We start from the raw sequence: 25,587 nt of genomic DNA, 5'->3' as shown, positions 1-25,587 counted from the left end.
ACAATACCCAGTGCTCATCACAATAGGTGCCCTCCTTAACCCTCATCACCCATTTAACCCATGTCCCCACCCACCCCACCCCCACCTTGAGTATTTCTTCTTTCCCCCTGCCCCACCATGTTCATCTGTTTTGTTTCTTAAATTATACAAATGAGTGAAATCATATGGTATTTGTCTTTCTCTGACTGACTAATTTCACTTAGGATAATACTCTCTAGCTCCATCCATGTCATTTGCAAATAGCAAGATTTTATTCTTTTTAATGGTTGAGTAATATTCCATATATATATCTTTCTTCACACACACACACCACATTTTCTTTTTCTTTTTTTTTTTTTTTTTAAAGAGAGCACAGGGATGGGTTGGGGCACAGAGGGAGAGAGAAAAATTTTTTTTATTTATTTATTTGACACACAGAGAGAGATCACAAGTAGGCAGAGAGAGAGGGGAAAGCAGGCTCCCTGGTGAGCAGAGAGCCTGACACAGGTCTCGATCCCAGGACCCTGAGATCATGACCTAAGCCAAAGGCAGAGGCTTAACCCATTGAGCCACCCAGGTGCCCCACACCACATTTTCTTTTTCTTTCTTTCTTTTTTTTTTTTTTTGTATTAAACTGTATCTTCTTTATTTTGCATACTTTAATCTCGGAACTACATTTTCTTTATCTATCATTCAGTGGACATCTGGGCTCTTTCCATAATTTGGCTATTGTTGATAACTCTGTGAAGAGCAAGATACCTATTATTTCTAGGCCTCAGTTTCCCCTCCTATAAAAGGAAGGAATAGCCTTATACATCAGAGAAGAGGTAGGGAAGCAGTATCAAATTCATCTGGAGTCTGTCCTTCCTTCCTTCCTTCCTTCCTTCCTTCCTTCTTTTTTAAGATTTTATTCATAGAGGACAGGGTGGTTCCGTCGGTTAAGCATCTGCTTTCAGCTAAGGTCATTGACCTAGAGTCCTGGGATCCAGCCCCACATCAGGCTCCCCGCTCCGTGGGGAGCCTGGGTCTCCCTCTCCCTCTGCCATGCCCCCCGCTTGTGCTCTCTCATTCTTTTGCTCTCTCTCTCTCAAATAGATAAATACAATGCTTTAAAGATTTTATTCATCCATATGAGTGAGCACACAAGCAGCACATACTCATACTCAAAGTGAATAGCTGTTAACGTTTAGTTATATGGTCTTTAGACCTTAAAAGTAAAAAGAAGGAATAAAACATTATAGGTAAAGATGAAATCCCTGTACCAGTTAGGATGGGCTAAGCTATATTGCAGTAACATCCAATCCCACACTTTTAGTGACTGAAAACATCAAAGCTTTATTTCTCAATTGTGCCTCATGCTCGCTGTGGGTCATTTGGGAACTCTGCTATGCATTGTTCTCACTCCAGGACCCTGGATAAGGAAGTAGCCTGAAACAATGAAACCTGAAAAAATCGCTGGTCATTTTAGCATAAGGAAAAGAACAAAGCAAATTCTACATTTGGTTCTTAAATCTTCCACATACAAGTAACACTCTACTCACATTTTATTGGTCATGCCCATTTCAAAGAATGGAAGGAAGTACATCCTACCATGTGCATGGTAGGAATGCCAGAACATTCATGAACAGACCCAGTGACTATTGTAGTTCCCTATGCTTCTCTCCCCAGATAGATTTCCCTCTCTACTCAGAGGTGGCCACTATCACGAGTTTGGTGCATATTTGGAACTTATTTTGTATTTTTACTATGAAATGAGCACTTATAAATAATATATAGTATTAGTTTGTGCATTTTATGAAATATTTGTTAAAGAAATTATCCTTTTATAATGTCCTACAATTTTTAAAAATATTTTATTTATTTATTTGACAGATAGATCACAAGTAGGCAGAGAGGCAGGCAGAGAGAGAGAGGAGGAAGCGGGCTCCCCGCTGAGCAGAGAGCCCGAGGCGGGGCTCGATCCCAGGACCCTGGGATCATGACCTGAGCCAAAGGCAGAGGCTTTAACCCACTGAGCCACCCAGGCGCCCCATGTCCTACAATTTTTTAAATCCACTTTTTTCCCCAAGATTTATCTAAGATGAATCATATACCTGGTTCATTTATTTGAACTGCTGCATAGAACTCTGTACTGTAAATATTCTATGGTTTATTTATCCATTCCTATACACATAAACAAACTATTTCCAATTTTTTATTGTTACTGGTAGTATGGTATTGTAAATATGTCTGAGAGAATCCTTGTCAATCTTTCTCAATTGGATTTAACAAGATAAATTCCAATGTCATAATGCATACACAGTATATAACAAATTAACTTCTCTCCTCTGCATCTAGAATGATACTAGTAATGTACTGTCCTTGGGAGAGTTGGTAAAATTGTTACTCAAATAATTATCTGTGTTTTGTAGTTCAGATGAAGGTTCTCATTTGAGAAAGGATGCTTGGAGTATAACCTAGAAGTATATTATAAGGTTTTAAAATATGGACATTTTGGGGGCGCCTGGGTGACTCAATCATTGGGGGGGTCTGCCTTCACCTCAGGTCATGATCCTGGGACCCTGGGCCCCACATCAGGCTCCCTGCTCAGCGGGAAGCCTGCTTCTCCCTCTCCCATTCCCCTGCTTGTGTTGCCTCTCTTGCTGTCTCTCTCTCTGTCAAATGAATGAATAAAATCTTTAAAAATTTTAAAAAAATAAATAAAATATGGACATTTTCAACTTTTCTAGGTATTACCAAATTACTCTCTGAAACATACTTTGAAATTTCCATCAGATGTGTATGAGAGTTCTCCTTTCCCTACATCTTCACCAGCACTTGTTATTGTCAAATGTTTAATGGCCAATCCCATGAGTGTGAAATAGTATCTTATTTTTGTTTTAAGTCACATGTCCCTGATTATCAGTGAAATGGACTGTTTTTTTCATAGGTAGCAACTGACTTTCTTTCTTTCTTTCTTTTTTAAAGATTTTGTTTATTTGAGAGCTAGAGAGAGAACAAGAACACAGGGAGAGTGGGAGGGAGAAGCAGACTCCCGGCTGAGTAGAGAGCCTAACGTGGGACTTGATACCAGGACCCTGGGATCATGACCTGAGCCAAAGGCAGACGCTTAACCGCCTGAGCCACCCAGGTGCCCCAGCAACTTACTTTCTTTTTCTGTGTATCATCTCTTGAAATTCTTTGTCTGTTTACTTTCTGGGTTGTTTGTGTTTTTCCTGTTCATTTATAGTAGTTCTCTATACATTTTGAGTCTAATGATCTATCTGTTACATATGTAGCTGTACGTAATCCAGATAATCCTGGTATATCTTCTACCTACATATCTCCCTGCCCCCTCAACCACTACTTCCAATGTCATTTCTATCTCTATCATTTTGTGTATCTATGTCATGACTTGATAAAAATGTGATATATACCCAAACCTGGGAAATTTTAAACCAAGTTAGGAAGAGTTCTACTAAATATATAGATGCATTTTATATAGTCCTTTACCCCTAAGTAACCTCTTCCCTGAACAAAAGACATATTCTGAATTAGCCTGGATGGCAAGGAATTTTTCAATGGTGAGATCTGGACAAGGCTGTGTTTGGGTAAACACAGTTATTGTCACCCCCAAATCAGCCAGTCCAAATGGTATCCTCAAAAAGGCCTTCTTTTACCTAGTGGGCAACAGATCTGTTTAAAATAAGCTGACCAGTCCTTTAAACAAAACTGGATTTGTGGTTACTTTCTGACTGACCAAGGCAGAGCAGTCAATGGTGCCCTGTGCTCCTGAATTGGCTGTAGTGTCTTGAAAAAAGAACACTAGTTTAAAACACATTCTAAATGCAAAAATAGTGTAATAATTATAGGAGTAAATGGAGAGTCAATTTTTTTCTAAAACATCATCATTATTAAAATAGCCTGTGTGCAGGAATGTATTAAGATCGTGAAGTTAATTATGGTATTTTCCCCCTTCTCCCTAGTGCCTAAATATTTTATAATAGAATTATACTATATTAATAATTGAAAAATCATAATGAGAACCAAAACCAAAATGTAACCCACTATGATTACAAGGATTCTCAGTTTCTCAAGTAGGCATTCACCTCAAGTTGGGGGAGACATCAAGGGCAGAAAAGTTTAAGGGTCTTTCCTATCTGCAAGCTTTTCAGAGTAAATTTGAAAGTGCTAGGCTTATCTAGGATCAGGCGGAGGAAGTGGCCAAATACTTCGACTGAGGAATGTAGAGACAAAATACTGGTGGTGGAGTGGGGAACAGAATGGAGTGAGGAAGGAAAATGGTGGCTCAGCCAAGTTCAGAGGGGCCCGCACATGGTCTTCCTTTAACCACAGTTCATATGTGAGGGGAAGTGTGTACAATGATAGGCCTTACTCCTTCCCTAGTTCCTGACCCCAGGGACCACACACATGATGGAAGTTTTCATGGAGGAATCAAGTCCTCCTAAGAAATTCTAATTTGTGGTAACCTAAGCTTAGCTCTTGGTTTGGAAATCGCTGGCTCTGAGAAAGACCTACCTACTATGCCTTTTCTTCGCTATACTGTCAAAGGAGCTCTTGAGCCCTGAGTTATAGATGTGGCTACTGAGACATAATGAGATTAAATAAATTTCCCGGACCACAGAGTGATATATAGTACGGTTGTTAATATTGAGCTCAGACATGTAGCTCAGTGATTGTTGAGTGGGGAGAGGGTGAATGCATGCTCCCTATAGGGATATTTGAGAGAGAGAGAGAGAGTGTGTGTGTGTGTGTGTGTGTGTGTGTGTCTAAGAGGGAGGTTGAAATATGCAAAGAAATCGTCTTTAGGGTGGAGGACGTTCAGAGCAGGGAAGTAAGGCATTCATATTCCGTTTATCCGATGGGGAAATATGGGTTAAGCCTCTATAGCCACATGTTCCTACTTTGGCCCATCGGTGCTTTATATTTAATATAATCCTGCAGTGGAATTATTCTTAGTGCTTTGCATCTGGAACTTCACTATTTCTTATGAGTAGCCACTATTCTTCTTCTCTGTTTAATGTCAAGTCTATGATCTGAAAGTTTGTGTCCCCCGCCAAATTCATAGGTTGAAATCCTAACCCCCAAAGGTGATGGTATTAGTGGATGGGGCCTTTGAGGAGTGATGAGTTCATGAGGATGGAGCCCTTCTGGATGTGATTAGTGCTCTTGTAAAAGCACAAAGCTTGGGGCACCTGGGTGGCTCAGTGGGTTAAAGCCTCTGCCTTCGGCTCAGGTCATGGTCTCAGGGTCCTGGGATTGGACCCTGTGTCGGGCTCTCTGCTCAGTGGGGAGCCTGCTTCCCCCTCTCTCTCTCCACCTGCCTCTCTGCCCACTTGTGATCTCTGTCTGTCAAGTAAATAAATAAAATCTTAAAAAAAAAAAAAAAGCACAAAGCTCCCTAGCCCCTTCTGCCATGTGAGGATACAAAGAGAACTCTGTGGCCCAGAAGAAAGGCCCTAACCCAACCCTGCTGGCATTCTGATCTCAGACTTCCTGCTTCCACAACCATGAGCAATAAATTTCTTTTGTTCAGAAGCTACCCAGTCCGTGGTGTTTTCTTACAGCACCCCAAATAGATAAGACGCAGGAAGGAGAAAAAGGCACTCATGTTATAAAATGGAAAATAATGCAATTTAAGATTTTATATATATTATCATTTCAATTTATTAAAAACTTTTTTACTAGTTTATGTTAGTACCAGAAGCAGTACACCGTAGTTGGAGAAAGCAAGGGCTTGCAATCAGAAGGACGAAGGTGTGAGTATGATTTCCGCTACTGGCTGGCTATGTAAGTTCAGTGAGCCTTATCTGCCAAATGGGGTGGGGTGGGGGGGAATTACATTTATTTTAGGAAAGCTGAATTAAATTAGAACTAATTCAACTAAAACACCTGACGCATGGAAAGCACTCAATAAATGATTTGATTACTATTTTGAGGAGAAAGCCTAATGAACCAGCTCTACGGTTGTATGACTGTGTAGTCACACAGGGTGTAAAGCAAATTGTGTGCCTGGGCTTTGGAAGGGCTCTGTGCTTTGCCTGAATGCTCAGCTGTTGCTACCTTAAAATTCATCATAACTTTTGAACAAGGGGAGCGACAGTTTTCATTTTACAGCGGGCCCTGCAAATTATGAGGCTGGTTCTGGGAAAACACACACACACACACACACATGCACATGCACAGGCACGTGCATGCACACACACACGGGAGAGATTGAAAAGCAATAAAGCAGAATGTTAAGAGCGTTAACCCGTGGGGGGGGGTCTTATAGGTTCTTTTTATTTCTTCCTTGATTCTTCTGTCTATTCTACATTTTTCATAATGAACATATACTACTTTAATCAGAAAAAAAGCAAATACATTTTCCTTTAGAAAACTGTTCTCCCCATTTTGCAGATGAGTGAAACCGAGGTAACGGGTAAGAAGTGAGTCACCAAAGATCACAGAGCGGTCGATGTCACGTTATGACAAGGGCTCAGGAAACTGCACTTCCAGTTCTGAGCCCCACTGACGTGGGTCTGCATTACCCAATGTTTTTCTAACAAGAATCTCTTTGGGCATCTGACTGAGTTTGGGGAGCCCAGAAGCAAGCACACTCTGCAGAGAGGGCCCCCTCTGAAGTCCAGGGTCACCCTCTCAGTGCTCATGGGCGCGGGCTGACTGCCATGGAGGTTCAGAAGGACAAGCCCCCATCCCTGTTCTGGAAGGGCTTACAGACTAGCTGTATAGGAAATAGCATCGATACTGTTGTGCAGATTCTAAATGTAAGAGGCGTTGGGGGTGGGGGAAGGGGCAGGAACTGGTCTCAGCGGAGCAACAGAGAGCATTTAGCACAAAATCTTTTTTCAGTAGGGCTATTTGCTCACAAAGCAAACCTGAGGCGAGCTGGAGTTTTGCTCCTTTTGATTTCCCCCAGCTACTCTCTGTAGGGGTTTCCAAAGGTGAACGGTGTGAGGAAAAGAGGATCTAAATGTACAGGATAATTCAGTTGGTGCATTTCAAAGTTCACAGGATTAAAGGTCTCTTTGACAGACTCCCACTGAAAAGGTCTCCTCATGTCCCATTCACAGTAGCTCAAGCGACAGTTTACACTGCCCGCTGCCATTGAGCTGATTTTTCCCTTCTGCACTTTCTCTTCCCCTTCTGTGTTTCCCAATCAGAGCCTTTTTGTTCTGTGGCCCACCTTGAGGCTTCTGTGAACATGCATGCATTTTATCCCTACTTTGCCTAACCCTTCCTCCTCCAAGAACCAAACTTCGTATTTAAGCTCCTTTTAGCAGCACAGAAAATCTGCATAGCTGAATGCCTTTTACCGACCTCTAGAACTCACCTTTGGCAGAATTACGTAGGCCCGGACTAGAGGTTCTGGGTTGAAATAAAGGAGTTCAAGAGAAAGACTCAGAAGGGCCATCTAGCCAGGCTTATAAGGATGATATTCATACCAAATTTAATATTAGCTCCATTTTTTAAAAGATTTTTATTTTTAAGTAATCTCTCCACCCAACGTGGGACTCAAACTCACAATTCCAAGATCATGAGTCGCGTGCTGTACCAACCGAGCCAGCCAGGTGCCCCAATATTAGCTCCATTTAACGAGTGCTTCTTACTCTGTGCCAGAAAGGAAATCTGCTTTATACCCGTGTTCTGATTTATTTTAATCCTCACAATGATCTTTATAAAATAGATACTAAGGTCCCCATTTTTACCGGGGGAAGGGAGGCCAAGTGACTTGCTCAAAAGCACAGCTCGTCAAAAGCCATAGGACGAATCTTAGTGTACACTCTGGACTTGGAGAATCATGAATTATAGGTTCCTGAATTATAACAAATGTACCACTCTGGGCCCCCATGTTGATAGTGGGGGAAATTGCATGTGTAAGGGTGCAGGATATTTGGGAACTCTCTGTATTGTCTCCTCGATTTTGCTGTGAACCTAAAACTCCTCTATAAAATGGGTTCTATATTTTAAAACACACCCAGCTAGTAAATAGCAAGGCTGAGGGTAAAAACTAGGTCTGTCCCCTTGTGTTGATGATACGTTTCTTTCATCAACGACCTACTCAGCCCCACAGCACGGGCAGCAATAACAACAGCGTGAGTGTGTGTGAGTGTGTGTGTGTGTGTGTGTGAGAGACAGCTATTGCACATCACACTGGCGTATCTGTGTGGGGGGCAGGGGTTGGAAGCGGTGTGTTAATTGGTACCACGTGGAGAAAAAAGAAAGAAGAAATCTTGAATTGAGTCTTCACTCCATCACGTGGTAGCTGAGTGATCTTGGGCAAGTCCTTTGATTTTAGGGTCCTCAACTGTAAATTGCAACCAGGTCATTGGGAGGGTTAAATAAAATTACATATGTACAGAGTTCCTTGAAGTCCTAAACCACGACTCCCATGATTGTCATGCACACACTCAAATACACTCATACTTACGCTCACACACTCACCCTTGTACACACCCTTGTGATTCAAAGGGTAGCCAGGAAATTCAGTTTCTATTTCTCTCATTTCACCTTCACCACCAAGCTGCCTCTGTCATCGGTGAGAGGAAGTGCTGGGCCTGAGACCTCCATCTTGGAGGGCTGGTTCTGTCTCGGAGCTCTGATTTTCACACCACTCAGAATCCCACTGTTGTGGCCCCAAGCCTCCCGCCTCCGCCCCTTCCCCCAGTCTTCAAAGCGGTGTGTGCTGTCCTGGGGACCCTTCCCACATAGCACCTTCCAGCCTTCATCCTCCCCACGCCCCAAAGTCAAAGTCCTTTGTGCTCTTTGGGAAATGGCGTAACAGTGACTCTCAGATCTCACTGCAGAACACGGCTCTCTGCTGAAAAGCCCATGTGGGCCAGCATCCCATCTGCTGCTGGGATAAATGGCCATAATTTGGTCTGTGCTTCTTAAACCTTCCTTTCCTTTTATTTTTTTAATATGGCATTTCATGTGACTTATGATTGCTTAGCCCTACCAGACCCAAAGGCCTTGAGAGGCTTATAAACTATGTCACCTGCCCAAGAATACTAGTGATGCCCCAGAAGTCCCTTAAGGGATAACTTGAAAAATAGTGGGCGGGACAAAAGTGAATATGACTTCAGGATCTGAGCAGCTTCACTTTAACCTGGTTTTTTGTTTTTGTTTTTTGTTTTTGTTTTTTGTTTGTTTGTTTGTTTTAGGGGTGGGAAGGGGCAGAGGGAGATGGGGAGAGAGAATCTTAGGCAGACTCCGTGCTTGATCACACAACCCTGAAATCATGACCTGAGCCGAAATCAAGAGCTGGATGCTTAACCAACTGAGCCACCCAGGAGCCCCTCGCCCGCTTTATATTACCTTCTGCATAAGATTTCATTTTTAAAAATGAGAAAAGGGTTCCCTTGCTTTAAAATATTGGAGACCAGGGGCGTCTCTCTCCTGTTACTGAGATCAGCCAGCAGCCTCCCTTACGCCACCAAGAGAGTGCCAGGCACCTTTTAACTTCATCACAGAGGTGAGAGGTGGCAAGTGTTCCATAGCAACATGAAGAGGCTCCGTTCTTAATCATTCATCAAAGAGTGAGTCACAGTTAAAATCCCCCTACCCTGAATGCAAAAGCACGAAGGGAAATTTTACTCACCACAACCAAGAGCATCCCCGGGGTTTGTGGGGGCATTCCCATGAGAGCTGTGTGCCCTGGGTTCCTATTTATGTCAAATCAGGCTTTTGCTTGATGAACCTCTCTCAAGAGATGAGTGGCCAGAATGGGACTGTTAAATACGTGATGGCCAGAGCTAAGCAGTGTTTTAAATATACTGAATTTTGGCCTAGAACTCCATTGTCCAATATGATAGCTGTTAGCTATTTACATGTAAATCCATTAAAATGAAATGGAAGGGAACCTGAGTGGCTCAATGGGTTAAAGCCTCTGCCTTCGGCTCGGGTAATGATCCCAGGGTCCTGGGATCGAGCCCCACGTTGGCCTCTCTGCTCGGCAGGGAGCCTGCTTCCTCCTCTCTCTCTGCCTGCCTCTCTGCCTACTTGTGATCTCTGTCTGTCAAATAAATAAAATCTTTTTTAAAAAATTTTAAATGAAATGGAAGTTAAAATTCAGATCTTCAGCCACGCTACCACATTTCATGTGTGCCCTGCCTACATATGGTTGATGGCTACTTGGCTGAACAGAGAAAATGTAAATGTTCCTTAACACTTCAGTCACTGTAGAAAGTTCCCGTAGACAGGGCTAATGTCACCCAATCTAATTCTGAATTACCATTTGGCCAACCTGGGCCCCTCATCAATCCCTGAATGGGTAGCTCCCTCCAAGGTGCCCCAAAAGTTTCTCTTTCCATCCATCCTGGCCCTAGGGTTCCTGGAGCAGTGAGTCTGGAAGTGGGTGAATTAATGTGTAAATGAGCATAAAGGAATTTGTGTGTGAAGTGTGCCTTTACTCTCACTTCTATATCTTGTTTGTTCTAGGTCTGCTCTGCCTGCTCTCACTAGCAGAGGTAACAGATAGAGATAATTTTTCCTAAAACTTTTCTAACTACATAGATATTCCATTAGTGATCCTTAACTTTTACATATCAAAATTCAGACCTGGATCTTGGATGTTCTACTGTCAGGCAGGAAGTGACTAATAGTGTTAATAGAGACACACATTAGAAACAGACTTTTAAGAGCTGAAGGCATCTTAGGACTCATCTTTTTTGACAGCTTCACTTTTCACAAAGGAGAATATAAATAGGACCCAGAGAAGTCAGGTGACTTGCCTAAGAACACACAGTAGCTCAGCACGCAGAGAGGAACCTACATCACCTGGTTTTCACCCTGGGGTTTTCCTCATTATTTACCATTTAGGGATCTTCTTCTTGCCAGTATCTTCCGTACATTGCCACTCTTTGTTCCTCCTACCTAGCAAGACACCGCTAGGGTCCCATTGTAGGCTGTGCATTCCATGACCACTTTCTGAGTCGCTGTGAGTGTTTATACCTCTATCAGTTTAAGGATATTCTAAAAAATATCCTCCCCAAGAGGCAGTTTCCCTAAAAATGTCCCCTGGCTTCACACTGAAAAAGTCACCCCCCCCCCAAGTGAAGTAAAACAAAAACCTTTCCTATCTAGATTGGATAACCTACAGGTAGGGAGAGTTCCAGTATCACAGCCAAATGTCAGAACACACTTCACAAAGGTTAACTTTCCACGCCTGCGTCTCACAAGGGCACGTATTTTGTCATTTTATATCCCCATGGTTAGTGTTTAACATATTATCCTCACAGTAGTGGCTCAGCTGTGACCTCTCAAGTGGGAATCGGGTTTAAAAGACACGGTCTGGAAGACTGGACATGGCCATGATAATTAGACCTCCAGATTCTCTTTCCATTTATATTCTAGAACAGAAGTCAGCAGACTATGACCTGTGGGGCCAAATCTGGCCCACTATCTGTTTTTGTAGATAAAGTTTTATTGGAACACAGCCATACTCATTTGTTTATATACTGTCTATGGCTGCTTTCGTGCTACAATAGCAGAGCTGAGTAGTTGCAACAGAAACCATTTGGCCTCCAAGGCTAAAAAATATTTGCTCTCTGGCCCTTATACAGAAAAAGTTTGCTGACCCCTGGTCCAGAGTCACAGTAGATAAACCACTTTCCAAATCCAAATTTACTTCCAAATGATGCTTATGAGGTTAGGAAAGGTACAAATCTGGAAAGGTCTCACCAAACCAAAACCAAGCTATTTCCTTTTGAAATCAATAGGAAATTGGGGGGTGGGAAAGGAATATGTTCAGATGCTTTTCTGTTTGGCATTTTCTTGTTCTGATTTCCTCCCTATTTAGCCAGATGCACCCATATTATCTAAAGGATGACTGGGATAGTCACAACGGGAATGTTGATATTTTGCTTCTGACACCCAAAATGAGATTTTTCCAGCAAGATGATATTTTGGTTGTGTTTTGTCAAGAATGAGAATTTTGTCAGGTTTTGCTGAGAATGGGGATTTTCTAAATTTCTTCATTTCCTCTTAGAATTATTTTAATAGAGCTCCATATAAGGCATGTCCCAACCAAACAGGAAGAGAAAGAACACAAAATCCGCCTTTTCTGATTCTGGATTATGGGACTCGTGGGAAGAACTAAAGTAGAGAAAGAGAAAGCAGGTATTCAGACATGTGTCTCCATCTCTCTGCTCTGAGCCAAAATCATGGATAAGAGCATGGGCTCTGAATCCTAATCGCCTGGGTTTGAATTTCGGTTCAACCTCAGGCAACTTCACCTCTTCATGCTTCTGTTTCCTCATCTGTAAAACAAGTGTAATAATATTAGCTACCTTGCAGAATTGTTATGGGAACTAAGTAATTTGAGTGTGTATTAAAGTGCTTAGAATAGCACTTATCCCCTGGTGTAGTTTTGGAGGATGGGAGAGATGCTTATTACCCATAGACCTTTGAAGGAATGCTGAGAAGAGAGTTGACTCCATCTGTCACTCCTGCTTTGGAGTCCAGAAAGAGATCACCTTAAAGGCTGCCCTTGCGCTAGCTGGAGCCGCCACATTAAAACAAATTCTCTACCAGAAATGGGGCTGAGCTTGCCTCTCCCCAGTGTCTGTCCGTATCTCTCAGTTCCCATGTAGCCAAGTGTCTGGTGGGAGAGTTTAGAAGGGATCGTCTTAGAGGGGGTGGGCCACTGAGCTGGTACCACTGGGACAGGAGCACATGTGAGTCATAGCAGGTCTCTGGATGATCACATCACCACGAGAGCTGAGACAGAGCAAAGTCAACCAGGGAGCCCACGGGGTCTGGAAGAGCAGAGAGAGAATGGACCATGAGTTATCGGGCCACAGACAGCAGCAGGAGGCCCAGGAACAGACCCAGGACCAGGCTCAGTCTCTCCCCAGCAGTCCCCAACTCAGGGGGCAGCCCAGAGCCCACCCAGCAGCTCCAGAGCAGAAATTAGCAGAGGCTCCAAGGTACCTCAAAGAGCCATCACCCTTCCACATCCAAGTATATATAAATCATACCCCTTCCCCTGTGCACCCTAGATGCCATCTTTGGGGGAGAGGATTGGAAATTGGAAAGGTGACGCATTCTCTCTAAACTGGACTGTTTACTGTTTAAATTAAATCCAACTGTGTTTATTAGACTAGACTGAAATGTGATCCTCATCCCGTTGACCGACCCTCCCACTCACCACATGTCTAGCGTGGTGGGGACATTACATCATTTAATAGAAACAAACAAATGCCCCCCCCCCCCACCCACACACACACCCTGGGCAGCACATTTAAGTGTGGTGAGAGTAAATTTGTGACTGTTACTCTCCTTGTTTCCTTAAACTCTGAATTGGATGATTCCCATTTAACATTGTCCCCGTCCTGTGTGCTCGCAGACATACCCACGCCCACACGTCCACAAGCTAGTGTCTAAAACTAGGTTCAGGGACCAGCCAGAAGAGTTTTAGGCTCTAAGGTCAACAAGAGAAAGAAAAGCTTTCCCAAAAAAAGACTCACTCCTGGTAGCTTTATTTTAAAAGTAGAGAAAAATGCAACCACTTGCCTAAACAGAATTTGAAGGTATAACTTTTTCCTGCTCTCTTCCTGCCCGATCAGGGGAGAAAATGAGGACGTCAAATAACCTGTCAATAAAAGTTTATTGCTTACTTATTTTGCAGCACAAGGCTTATGTTTCGGAGCCTAATAAGTAAGCTACAATTTTTTCTTTTTAACTTCTAGGGACAAGGGGACCAAGAGGAAGAGGTCACTAAGCCTCAATCTTGAGAATATGCTGGAGTCCACCCAACCCTGTGGACTGGGGACCTTACTCAGTTCCGCCAATGCGAAGTCAGACAGCGTCCTCAGGCTGTTTTTCAATTTCCTTGATAAATCCACAGGGTTTCTATGCCAGTATAAGTACAGCTACTAACTCAAAGCAGGCTGAGTGAGCTCTGTCAGCCCCTCTGGGGCTGGAGGGGCATTGGCACCACTCAAGAAAATGATGCTGTCACTACCAACTCAAAAGGCTACCTATCAGTGTGCCCCCGCCAGCCCCTGGAGTGCACACGCATGTGCGCACACACACACGCCAAGGGTATGCATGTGTACACTTCCTGCAGGGACTGAGGTCAGGACAGGCATCCCACAGCACATGGATGAATAGCAGGTCTGTCTTGCCAGCTGTGTGCTCTCTCCCACCCAAAGAAAGCAGGAAAGACTCAGACAGCAGAGCCTGGAGTAGCCCACGCAGTCGGTTAGCAGCAGCAGGGCGTGTGAAGGCCGGCGCTTGAGGGCAGCAAGATGGAATCAGAAAGAGAAATCATCGACCTCCAAGTAAGTTCTCTCTGGGAGAGAGCATGAGAGGGTGGAGATGGGGAGCAGAGGGAACATCGAGGGAAGGAAGGATTGATATCTTGGTCATTTGATATTCCCCCCCTCACCTCCCCCTCTCTTTCTTACTCACCCCTTTCTTCAAATGTTTCCTAAGCTTTGTCTCTTTACTCTCTTTCCATTTCCCTGTCTGGTTCTTTGCTTGTTTTGAAATACAGGAGAAAGGGATTGTTTAAATCCCTCTTGGCCTCTGCTTCCTCTTGTCAGTCAAAGAGCTAATTAGATGCATGTTACCAGAAGATGATTTCAAGTTCGGCATAGCTCTTTCCTCCAAACCCCAGGACAGTAGAGACTTATTTGAGAGCTGCCGGGTGGTTCTCTAGAGACAAGGAGAGATAGGAGTTTCAGAGTTAAGAAGAGAGGCAGCTGGCCAACTTTGCATTTTATAGGTTGGAAAAACCTAGAACCACTCCTCGGCTCTCTCCACAAAGCTCTCCTGTGTAGGGCAGAGTGTCTCATTTGGCCGGGGATGGGGGGAAAAGAGGAGGTCAGTGTAATGTGTTAGGAGGAGGCAGAGATGTATGTCCTTGGCTACCTGGGATAGGCTTGGAGGGCATCTGAGGTTACAATCTATCATTGTAGGGGAAGGGGTTGGGTTGTTCTGGTGAGAGGAGAGCCAGGTCCCTGGAACCAGCATTCCCTGTCTAGTGGATGAAGGCAACCCTTCTGTAGGGATCATAGAGGTTGTATGGCAAAGTTTCGTAGAGTTGGACAGTTATGGAGTGGAGAAGGACTTCTGAGACCAAGGATTTTTGATCATGGCATCTGTCCTTCAGGCAAAAGCTTCAACAACACCCTGGTGTGTGTTTCAGATGAAAAAGGAGTGCGTGGGGCGTCTGGGTGGCTCAGTAGGTTAGCTGTCTGCCTTTGGCTTGGGTCATTATTTCAGGGTCCTGGGATCGAACCCCACATCTGGGCTCAGTGGGAAGCCTAAGCTTCCCTCTCCCACTTCCCTTGCTTGTGTTCCCTCTCTCTCTCTCTGTGTCAAATAAATAAACAAAATCTTAGAAAAAAAAAGAAAAGAAGAAATGAAAAGAAAGAAAATAGAAAAGGAGTGTGTGTTGGGCAGGGTGTTGCGGGCCTGGCATTAGTCGAACCTCCACCCCCGGCCCCATCACCCCTGATACACGGCCAGGGAAATCCTAGGATCACCAGAAGTCCTGTGTCAAAGCTATTGGTCCAGTACAACCACAACACAGGGCCATTTTCCTTGATGGTCACACAGCCCCAAATGTGGTCCCGACTCAGGGTTTGCTGGCCCTTCTGTCTTTCCCCTTCTAGTACATTCAGATCTCAGCTCAGATGTTTCTGCCTCAGGGAGACCTTCCCTTCACTCTCTGCAGAGGAACCCTCTTTCCAATTTGTCTTTATCATTTGTTCTGTTTCTTCCATAGCACTGCTCACTATTTGAAGTTACAGTGTTTGATTACTTATCCAATCTAAGCAATCTCAGAACAGAAATGCCATTAGAAGACGATCTCCTCTGGCTTTTTTCCATTGCTGTAGCCCTAGTGCCCGGGGCGATGCCTGGTACACAGTAGTTGCTTAGAAAATACGTGTATGTGGTTGACTTAAGGAAACCATGAGTTAGAGGGAATGAATAATAGGCAGAAGGTGACTCAGACCCTGACAGAGTCAGGCCTCAACCCAGGTCTTCTGACGCTAGGGTGTATTTTGTTTTTAAGATTTTATTTATTTATTTATTTGAGACCAAAAGAGAAAGCAGGGTGAGGGGTTGAGGGAGAGGGAGAAGCAGACTCCCCACTGAGCGGGGAGCCTGATGCCAGGCTCACTTTACAATCCCAAGATCATGACCTGAGCCAAAGTCAGACACTTCACCGACTGAACCACCCAGGCGCCCCCCTCGATGTATTTTCTTTTTACTTCCTCTAGTTCTTGTCTCCGTTGGATCCGTTGGATCCTTAGTAGCTAAAGAAGCAGTATTGTTCATTTTCAGTCTCTGAAGAACAAGTTTTTTTATGCACTGATGAATTAAACAATCCCGAGTTATGGGCTAAGGACTCTACATTTGAAAGAATGGTTCAGAAAGAAAGAGGTAGGTGGAACTAAGGAGGAGAACATTACTGGCCAGGCCTTGATAAATGTCTTCATTTCTATCAGGTAACTAAAGTGTTAGGGTGCCCTTCTCTTCTTTATTAGAGTTATTCTCTCTTCTCCAATTATACTCTTTTATTATGGTATCTTGTTCACACCTGCCTTTGGTCATTTGGGTTTTTGGTTGGCCAGAAGATCATCCATGAGTTTCTGCATCTTCCTGTCCAGCTCTCTGGATCTGATTAGGTCTTGGACCCTTCTCGGGAAGAGTCATTGCGGTTCTGGGCAGAAGGCAAGTTTGGATTAAGGAGAGGCAGAAACACCTGTTCCCTAGTAGTATGATTTTACCCTCTCCTCACGTGGCAGCTACCATAGGAAATCCAGAGGAAAGACATATATAAAGTCCCTAGAATATTACATACACAGTAAATATTAGTTCCTCTCTTTCTGAGAAGGTTTTCCAGGGATGGTAAAGATACATGGACTGTAGCTAAGCCATTTCATCTATTAACCGATATTTACTAATCAACGATTCTCTATTTCCCTCTGTGCTTGCTAGGTCTGGAAAAGTGTTCTTATTTTATGAGGTCATTACAGTGGGATGAATTCTACGTGAGCTAAATAGTATTACTCTGGTTTGAAGCCCCAAGACTAATTCTTAAACTTGCAAATGTATTATTTACCCCAAGAAAGACAGCTAGAAAGTATGTGAATGATTTACTGTTTTCCACTCTAAACACCTCAAAACTCAAGTCCAAATAATGATGGCAGAATATTTAAATTGGAGCAACCATATAAATACCCCTTATAATCCTAATCTTGAAGACATCATTTATATTAAGTATATAGATTGATTCCTATTCCTCACTATCCCATTACCAAACCAAACCAAAGGGAGAACAAATATTTATTGAGCTTCAGCACTGTACGAAGCACCAAATAAACCATGGCGCCTGACCTTAGAAAGCTTATAATTAAGTGGAAGAAATATACACAACTATAATATAGAGAAACTGTTCAAATAAAACAGTATTTCCCAAAAATGGGGTATAATACCACCAATGGGTAGTAAAGGGACTACCACTGGCTGATAATTTTTTATTGGAATGGCCATCTTTATAGTTATAGTGGGTGTTACAAAAAAGGGAACGGATCCATCAAACCTATGATTTCAAAATTTTTATTGCTAAGATGAAGCTAAAGTATTTTGGAGGAGGTGTTTCCAAATGGAAATTCCAGAAAACAGTTTGATGGTGTATATCAAGACACTTAAAGATGACCCAGAATGGGGTACCTGGCTGGCTCAGTCGGTAGAGCGTCTGACTCTTGAACTTGGGGTTGTGAGTTTGAGCCCCGAGTCGGGTGTAGAGATTACTTTAAAAAATGAAATCTTTAAAAAAGAAAAATGACCCAGTAGTTCCACTTCTAGAATGGGCCTAATAGTCAGACATGTGTTCAGATATGTAAGGATATTCACTGAAATATTGTTTATAATAAAAAGGAGTACCCAACAATGAGGGGATGATTAAATACATTTTGGTACATCTGTAAGTTGGTATCATGGAACAATTTTTTCCAGTGTTTGGGAATTATATTTAAAAGAGTACCAAAATGCTAATCATATGTAAATCAAAAAAGTAGGTTACAGAAGTATATAAACATTTTATCCCAATTCCTTTAAAAATCATATAGAGTAAATATGTGCAGGAAAACTATTCACAAGAAATACAACAAAATGTTAATACTGGTTATTTTGGGGTTATGAATGACTTACTTTCTACTTTTACTTTACTTTACTTTTATTTTTACTTTTTATTTCCTTTGCACATTTTCACCAATGCATATATTTAGAATAGGAAAAAAAAACCCTGTAGTTTAAAAAAGAAAATTAGAGAAGCAGATGTGCCTATATGCAAATGAGTAAATCTGTGAATATGAGCAGATATATACACACATATATATTTATTCCTGACTCTGATTACCATAGAAAATAAACAGCTGACTAGTCTTCTATGTAAGTAGGCATCTCCTTATATGTGGCCATCTCTCATTTTAAAAGTTTTATATAGTATCTCCACTCCTGTGTTTTATGTCTCAGTATGCCATCTCTCATTTTAAAAGTTTTATATAGTATCTCCACTCTTGTGGCCATCTCTCATTTTAAAAGTTTTATATAGTATCTCCACTCTTGTGTTTTATGTCTCAGTATGCTTCAAGAACAGACTTTAGGAATCTGAAATTCCAGGACAAACCTGCAGACCATTGAGTTTCTACGAAGTCCCTTCGGAGGGACACAAGGAGGAGGGGGTGAAGTGGTTGTATCCTGATTTAATTAGATCTTATACCTAACAACTGCGGTAACTTGTCCTTTGATCATTTAAAGAAAAATACAAAATCATTTGTCTTAAGTAGAGAGACAGATACGAAGATGATAGCTAGATAGATAGATAGATGACAGAAGGATTTGGGATGGCTTCTTGGAAGAGGCAGTCATTGCTTAGACTTGGAAGGATAAGTAGGACTTTGACCAGTAGAAGATATTCCAGTGGTGAGAACAGTGACAACAAAGCCTGGAAGCAGAGCATCACAGGGTGTATTGGGGGAAGGATGAGTAGTCCCAGTTGTCTAGGCTCTAAGGTGGATGGAGGAAAAACAGTGGAATTATGATTATAAAGGTAGGTTGGAAGCAGATCATGATGGACAGTGAAGGCCACATTACTCTCCTCGAGGATGAGCTGACCAGTGACTGACGTTCTTTGCTCTGCAGAAGCAGGCGAGCTCACAGGTGGAGGTCCTAGAAAGGGGTGGGTAAGGAAAAGGAATGAGGCTATGCCTCCCAAGACCTAAGGTCCCTCCCAGAATTGAGCTTCTTTCTATATGGGACTCAGAGGGGCCATTGGTCTGGTAGACCAAAGGTCTTATTTTATTGGAGAGAAAACAGTCCAGAGTTGTGATGTTTAACTAGGTCTTAGAATCCTCACATATGATCTGCCCAAAGTCAGCCATGACACAGGGAAGAGTATCCAATGGACAACAAAATGCTCAATATATACTATATTTGTTGACTAATTCATAATTCAATTTGCCATGCACAGTGAGAGGCTCTTCCAAATACATGATGAAATCTAATCCTCCTAACCATCTATCTAATGGTCATTACTCCACCTTTACTGGAAGAGGAAATGAAGCTCAGAAAGGTCAAGTACAAGATCTCAGAGCAAGAAAGTGGCAGGGCGAGGGATCAAACCTGGTTTTTCCATTTGCTATACTCTAGCTCAGTGGTTTTCTTTTCTTTTTTTTTTTTTCAATTTTTGAATCTTTATTTTTTTAAAAAATTCAATTAGACGACATATAGTATATCACTAGTTTCAGATGTAGTGTTCAGTAATTCTTAAGTTGCGTAAAATGCCCAGCGCTCATCCCGTGCCATTCTTTTTTTTTTTTTTTTTTTTTAAAGATTTTATTTATTTATTTGACAGAGATCACAAGTAGGCAGAGAGGCTGGCAGAGAGAGAGGAGAAAGCAGGCTCTCCACGGAGCAGAGAGCCCGATGCGGGGCTCGATCCCAGGACCCTGGGATCATGACCTGAGCCGAAGGCAGAGGCTTTAACCCACTGAGCCACCCAGGTGCCCCATCCCGTGCCATTCTTAACACCCATCACCCTTCCTGGTTTTCAAATGTCGCTGTAGCAGCAGTATACCATCACTTGGGAACTGGTTAGAAATGCAAATTCTCAGTTCCTCCTCCAGACCTACTAGATCAGAAACCCTGGGGACGGGGACGCAGCAATCTGTATTTTAACCAGTCCCTTGGTAATTTTGATACCCTCCGAAGTTTCAGAACCACTGCCCAGATACATTGCTGATTGCTGTGGGGGGCTGCGATGGAGGCTCCAAGCCTGGGCCCCTTCCTCCCAGGCAATCCTAGATAAGCCAGGGAGTAGTGCTTGCGCTTGCAGCAAGGCAGGGACCGGGATCAGGCAGGGTTGCTGGCAAAGCAAGAGGCTGAGGCTGGATGGGATGCCAGGCGTGAGGAGCTACCTGTCACTATCTGAGAGCACAAAGGATCTAAGTCTCTTGTAATGTGGGGGCACCTCCACCCTGTCATGGCTATGACTTGCCTGCCACATACCTGTGGGGATTTCTACCCACTCTGATGAGAGGTGGTGTGGGCTGGCTCCAGCCTGGGGAAGAGTGTGTTAGACCAGCCTCGGGAGAGGAAGCATAAGGAAGGGCCCAGGTGAAGATGGATGTCCTCACCCGGCCCCGGGCCCTGGCTCACACAGAGGGAGAAGAGCAGCTGTGGGCAAGGATGGAACTTTCCCCCAAGGCACAGACACCTGGGGTGGAGTACTCCCTTCCTGTAGGGGTGGAGCAGAGAGAGCTCGGGAATACAGGGCCTTGGGGATGGGAGGAAGCAGGGCAGGGGGCAGCGGCCAGGTGGGAGCAAGTTGCATCCTGCAGTCCGGAGCGTCTGGGCACAAAGGCTCATCCGATTCCTAAAGCGGTGAGACTCAGAGTTGGCAGTCCACCAGGCTCTGAGCCGAGGGATCGGAAAACCCTGGGCCTCTGCAGAGGTGAACTCTGCTTCCAAAGCCCCATTCAGGGAACTGGGACTATTTAGACCCAGGTGCAAGAATCTGGCCTTGGTCTTCGCGTGTGTGAGCCAGCCCTGTCTCCCAGGCACCGAGGCCAGAGACCCATCTTCTGCCTGAATACCCATTTTCAGCACTCATCTGTACACAGCTGGGCTGGTGTCACTGGCGCGACCATGACCTCCTCTCCCACCGGCGCTTCAGGGACAGTTTCCTAGAAATGTGACCGCCCCTAGAAAGTGACCGCCCCCGGCATTAGAATTCAGACAGGGCTCTTCCCGAGGGAGAGCAGGGCAGGGCGGGACAGGGCTGGCAGTGCAGGACCTTTAGTGCCTCGCCCTGCCCTGTCTCTGTCTCCCGGTTTTCATCGCCGTCTCTGTCATTTAACACTCATCGCGTGCCTTGTGGTGAGCTGCCTTCGATGGGGTTTGGGTTGTGAGTGGGGAAGCTGCTCTCCTGCAAGGCCCGGGACTTGTTCTGGTTGCCACAGCAGAATCTCTGGGAACCAGATCCCAGGCTGCTCCCAGCAATCGCTGCAAAGCCAGTGCCTTCCCAGTCCCGTGGAACCTCCAAGCTGCAAGTCTCCGTGCTTTCAGCGCCTCAGGGAGCAGGAATTGGACAGGAGCTCCAAATCCTCTGTCTAAGCGGAGATCTTTCCTCTCGATATAAATGGAAAACATAGCCTGGTGGTTGTGGGAGTACCTGAAGAGGAGGCAGGGTGGGACGGAAGGGAACGAAGGAAGACCCCAGCTTCAGTTCCCGCCTAAAGAAAACCCAACCAGGTCTCAGAATAATGGCACGTATGTGGTAACAGCTGCTTGGATTCCAGGAGGAATGTATTATGCCCAATAAGGGGTCTGAGGCTCAGAGAAGTTAAATCACTTATACAAAGTCACACAGCTAGCAAGGAGATGCAGTTTCCAGTTCCTGCTCACTGCGGTTTCCAGTGGCATCCCGGACCCCAAGAGTTCAGTATGCCCTGTGGGGTCCCCATAGTAGTGGCCAGTAGGGAACTGCGCTGAGATTGTGAGATGGAGAGACAGAGAGAAACAGAGAGACAGAGAGGAGGCCTGTTATTTGTCTTCCATTCTCCACGTGATGTGCAGTACTTTTCCTCCTTCCCATTAGAAGTCAGCCTCCTCCCCTACCATCCTGATGTGACCTACTTATCTACTCCCTTTAAAGGGAGGTACTCTGGAAAGCATCCCAGTCTAGGGCGGTTCTGTCTGCTTCTCAAAGAGACAAGCTGTCTCTTTAATAAGGGAAATCCAGAAGCTGTAAAATTGGGGGTGGGGGCAAGGTAGTAGGGAGGTTAGGGAAGGTTGGGGAGAAGGGGCAATGGTGGAACCCGAGGAGAGCACGCAGTGGTGTGGCATTGGCCATCACAACGGATTCGTGCTGTGACTAAGGGAAACAGGTTCTGGACCAGTCAAAGACTGGGATAAGACAGCAGATGCTGACGGCTGGAGAGAGTGCGCATGCAGAAGTAAAAATAAAACAAAATTCCAGCTCTTGCAGGTCTCCAACGTTCTGCCCCAAGTTCATTGAGCTATCTAATCTTCGAGGCCGTTTCCTTATCTGCAAAGTGGGAATAATAATTTCTACCGCAGAAAATGGATGAAAAGATGAAATTAGTGACCCTAGCCTCAGTTCCCGCCTAAAGAAAACTCAACCAGGTCTCAGAATAATGGCACATAGGTGGTAACAGCAGCTTGGATTCCAGGAGGAATGTATTATGCCCAGTAAGGGGTTTGAGGCTCAGAGAAGTTAAATCACTTAAACAAAGTCACACAGCTAGCAAGGAGCAAAGCGGAAGTTCACACTCGTGGCTGTCTGATTCAAGGGTGGACTCTTAAACACACCTCCCCTAGACTGCAGTGACCCAGCCTTAATGAGAAAGGATTTGGCAAAACTCTTGTCCCCAGATCTTAAGCAAATCTGGAATGCTGAGTCAGATAGGGGCTGGAGGAATCAAACAATAATTGGGTTGTATAAAGCTATCATTTTCCGCTAATCTTGGCACCAAGGAGAGATTGTCTTGCAGTCTGAAAGTCTATAAACGCCTATCTGTCTCCTGCCACTGGCCCTCCAGTCTGGCCTCCCTCCAATCCATTCTCTTCACTGTAGCCACAGAGAACATTTTCCTGCTTCTATCAGGGGTTCCCAGCTGCCTTCAGGATTACATCCAAACCCAGTGTGGCCGGGGCCTATCTTGTCCTAAGTAGGCCCTAGGCTTGGGAGGCCCTGCTCCATTTTTTATCAGACGTATTAAAAATACACCCCTATTGTTCACTAAATTTGAATTTTTTAATATAAAGATTTTGAAAGAATTTTTAATGATTTGAATGTTGAAATGACTCACTTAAACGTTCAGTTTTCGCGTATAGGCGCCAATACATTTTTTTTCAGATCGCAAATATTTGGGGTGTTTGGAAAGCTCATGAATACTATACACATGGTGCCTAATAGGTGAAGCAGTCCTTTGCTGCAGACCCTGGCCCCTTTTCCTGCATGCCAGGCTTCTGTAAATACTGTTTCCTTGGCTTAGGATTGTCTTTCTTCTTCCACAACTGTACCTGCTCATACCATTCCCCCTTTCCTCAGTGCCTTGCAGTTTATTTATTTGACCTTAGTTCATACGGGTTTAACCTCTCAGCTGCCTTGAGTATAAAATAGTAATAGTGATACCTACTTCATAATGCCTTTAAGAGGATAAAATCATTTAACATACAAAGCCTTGCTATACAAAGTATGATTCATGCAATCACAGGGAGCTGGTTAGCGATCACAGAGTCTCAGCATCATCCTTCCCCCACCATGTACTAATCAGAATTCTCCAGGTAACAAGATCCCCAGGTAACTGGAATGCATATTTAAGTTTGGGTAGCCCTGGACTACAGCACTTAGAACAATGCTGACTACAACAATGCCAGCTTCGTAATAAACAATACACGCTAGCCATTGTTATTATTGTTATTGTTGAGCTTCTTAAAGGTCAGTTTTTTATAGTTGTCTCCAGTTTCCCTTTCCACCCTACTTTTAACCTCCAAACTCTAGTCAGTGCTCTTCAAGTGGAGCCCCTGCTCCAGCCTTGTGTCCTGGGAGCTGGACCATGCCTGGCATTTCAGCCAAATGCTGAGGTTTTAGTCAAGATCTCTTTCCTACACTCAGGTAGCTTCCCTCCATCTACAGAGGGAGATAGCTAAGGAAATTGCAACAGGCGGTGTCATAAGGACTACCAAAAAAGGCATAGAGGGGTACTGTCAGGGGCAGCTGACCTAGGCTTGTTGGGGGGGGGGCAAGGAAGGTGCTCACCACTCTAAGACCTGAAAGGGGAGTTGGCTGGTGGCCTCTACAGTGGACTGGCTGCCCCTACAATGTAAAAAGGGCCTGGAAAGGCCCATAACTTGAGGGAATATCTACAGCCCTTGCTGTTTGCTCCCCCAAGCAAACAAGGGAACCCATGGGGGTTTTAGTCTAGACACTACTTGGCACCCTGGTATGAAGCCCAGTTACTTAGAAAAAACTATGGCTTCCAGTTGCAAACTTGACCTTCAGTAGTTGTACAATTCTTTCTCTCTCAGAAACTTGTTTTCCCTCGGTTCCAGAACTAGGATAATGGCACCCCCTCTGCAGGGCGGGGGAAGATTGTGAGGATTAGGAGAGAGAACAAAAGTCAAGTCGCAGGCACACAGTAGGGGCGGGATCAAGTGTCCCTTCTTGGTGATCTGAGTGGCGGCCCGGCGGATTTACTCAGGCTCGAGCTTCTGAAACCGGATTTACTCAGGCCCGAGCTTCTGAAACCGTAAACACCTCTGAGTACTTGGAAATACCACCCTTCCCTCCGCTCCTCCAGCCGGGGCCGGAGGCTGAGGTCCGCTGCAGGCGAGTGGGACGGGGGGTCAGTTAGGGTCGCAGGTGGGCTGGTTTGGGAGGGAAGAAAAGGCGCAGTGTTTGGGGCAGCCCTCGGTGGAAGCTCGGAAGGCTCCAGAACAGAGCCGGCACAGTGTGGTCACCGCGAGCCTCGGGCAGCCGGCCTGCCCTTAGGAGGTGCGTCCACTGGCAGAGGCCGCCCTGGGAATGTGACTATTCCTTTCATAAGGAGACACCGCGTCCGTGAAGGGACCCCGGGAGAGCGCGCAGCTCCCCAACGCAAACTAGCAGCGGCGGGGGGGGGGGGCGGGGGGAGGAGGGAGCTGAAGAGGCCGCGCGGCCAGGTGTCCGCTGATTGGCCGCGGGGGAGGCTCGCGCCGCGCGGACCCCTCACACCCCCAGCCTCGAGCGTGCAGCTCGCAGGGCCGCTGGGTCGAAAGGGCGGGGCCTAGGGGCCTAGGGGCCGAGGGGCGGGGCGGGCTCGCGACCGCGATCGCAGGTCAGCTGACTCTCACAGCGCCCGCGGAGAAGGGGGAAGCCGGCAGAAGGGCTTGCTTCCCGCTCCGGTCCCTGGGCCTGCTGGGGTGGGGGTTGGCCTTGAGCTTTTGTTACGTGGCTGTCCCTCTTCCTTCCCCCGCAGTGGGCCGAGGGCCGACCTCACCCTCTGCTGAAGCAAAACAGCCCCCTGCCCACCCCGGCTCGGCCCAGCCCCCGGCTCGGATCCTGACAGTCCGGCGGCTTTG

The 25,587-nt window shown here is 45.0% G+C and overlaps 1 protein-coding gene across 1 annotated transcript in view; it reads left to right on the top strand.

The window, feature by feature from the left end:
* The first annotated feature begins 14,082 nt into the window (after positions 1–14,082).
* NINJ2 (ninjurin 2) overlaps positions 14,083–25,587 on the top strand; it is a 78,954-nt gene continuing 67,449 nt past the window's right edge. The window contains exon 1 of the mRNA XM_080811350.1: positions 14,083–14,264. Coding sequence (XP_080667476.1) covers positions 14,232–14,264 — 33 coding nt within the window. The 5' untranslated portion in view covers positions 14,083–14,231. The remainder of the gene's footprint in view (positions 14,265–25,587) is intronic.

Source organism: Martes martes (genome assembly GCF_963455335.1).
Source record: "Martes martes genome assembly, chromosome: 8".
Taxonomy (NCBI): Eukaryota; Metazoa; Chordata; class Mammalia; order Carnivora; family Mustelidae; genus Martes; species Martes martes.
Note: the sequence above shows the minus strand (reverse complement) of the source record. Positions and strands in the feature narration are given on the sequence as shown.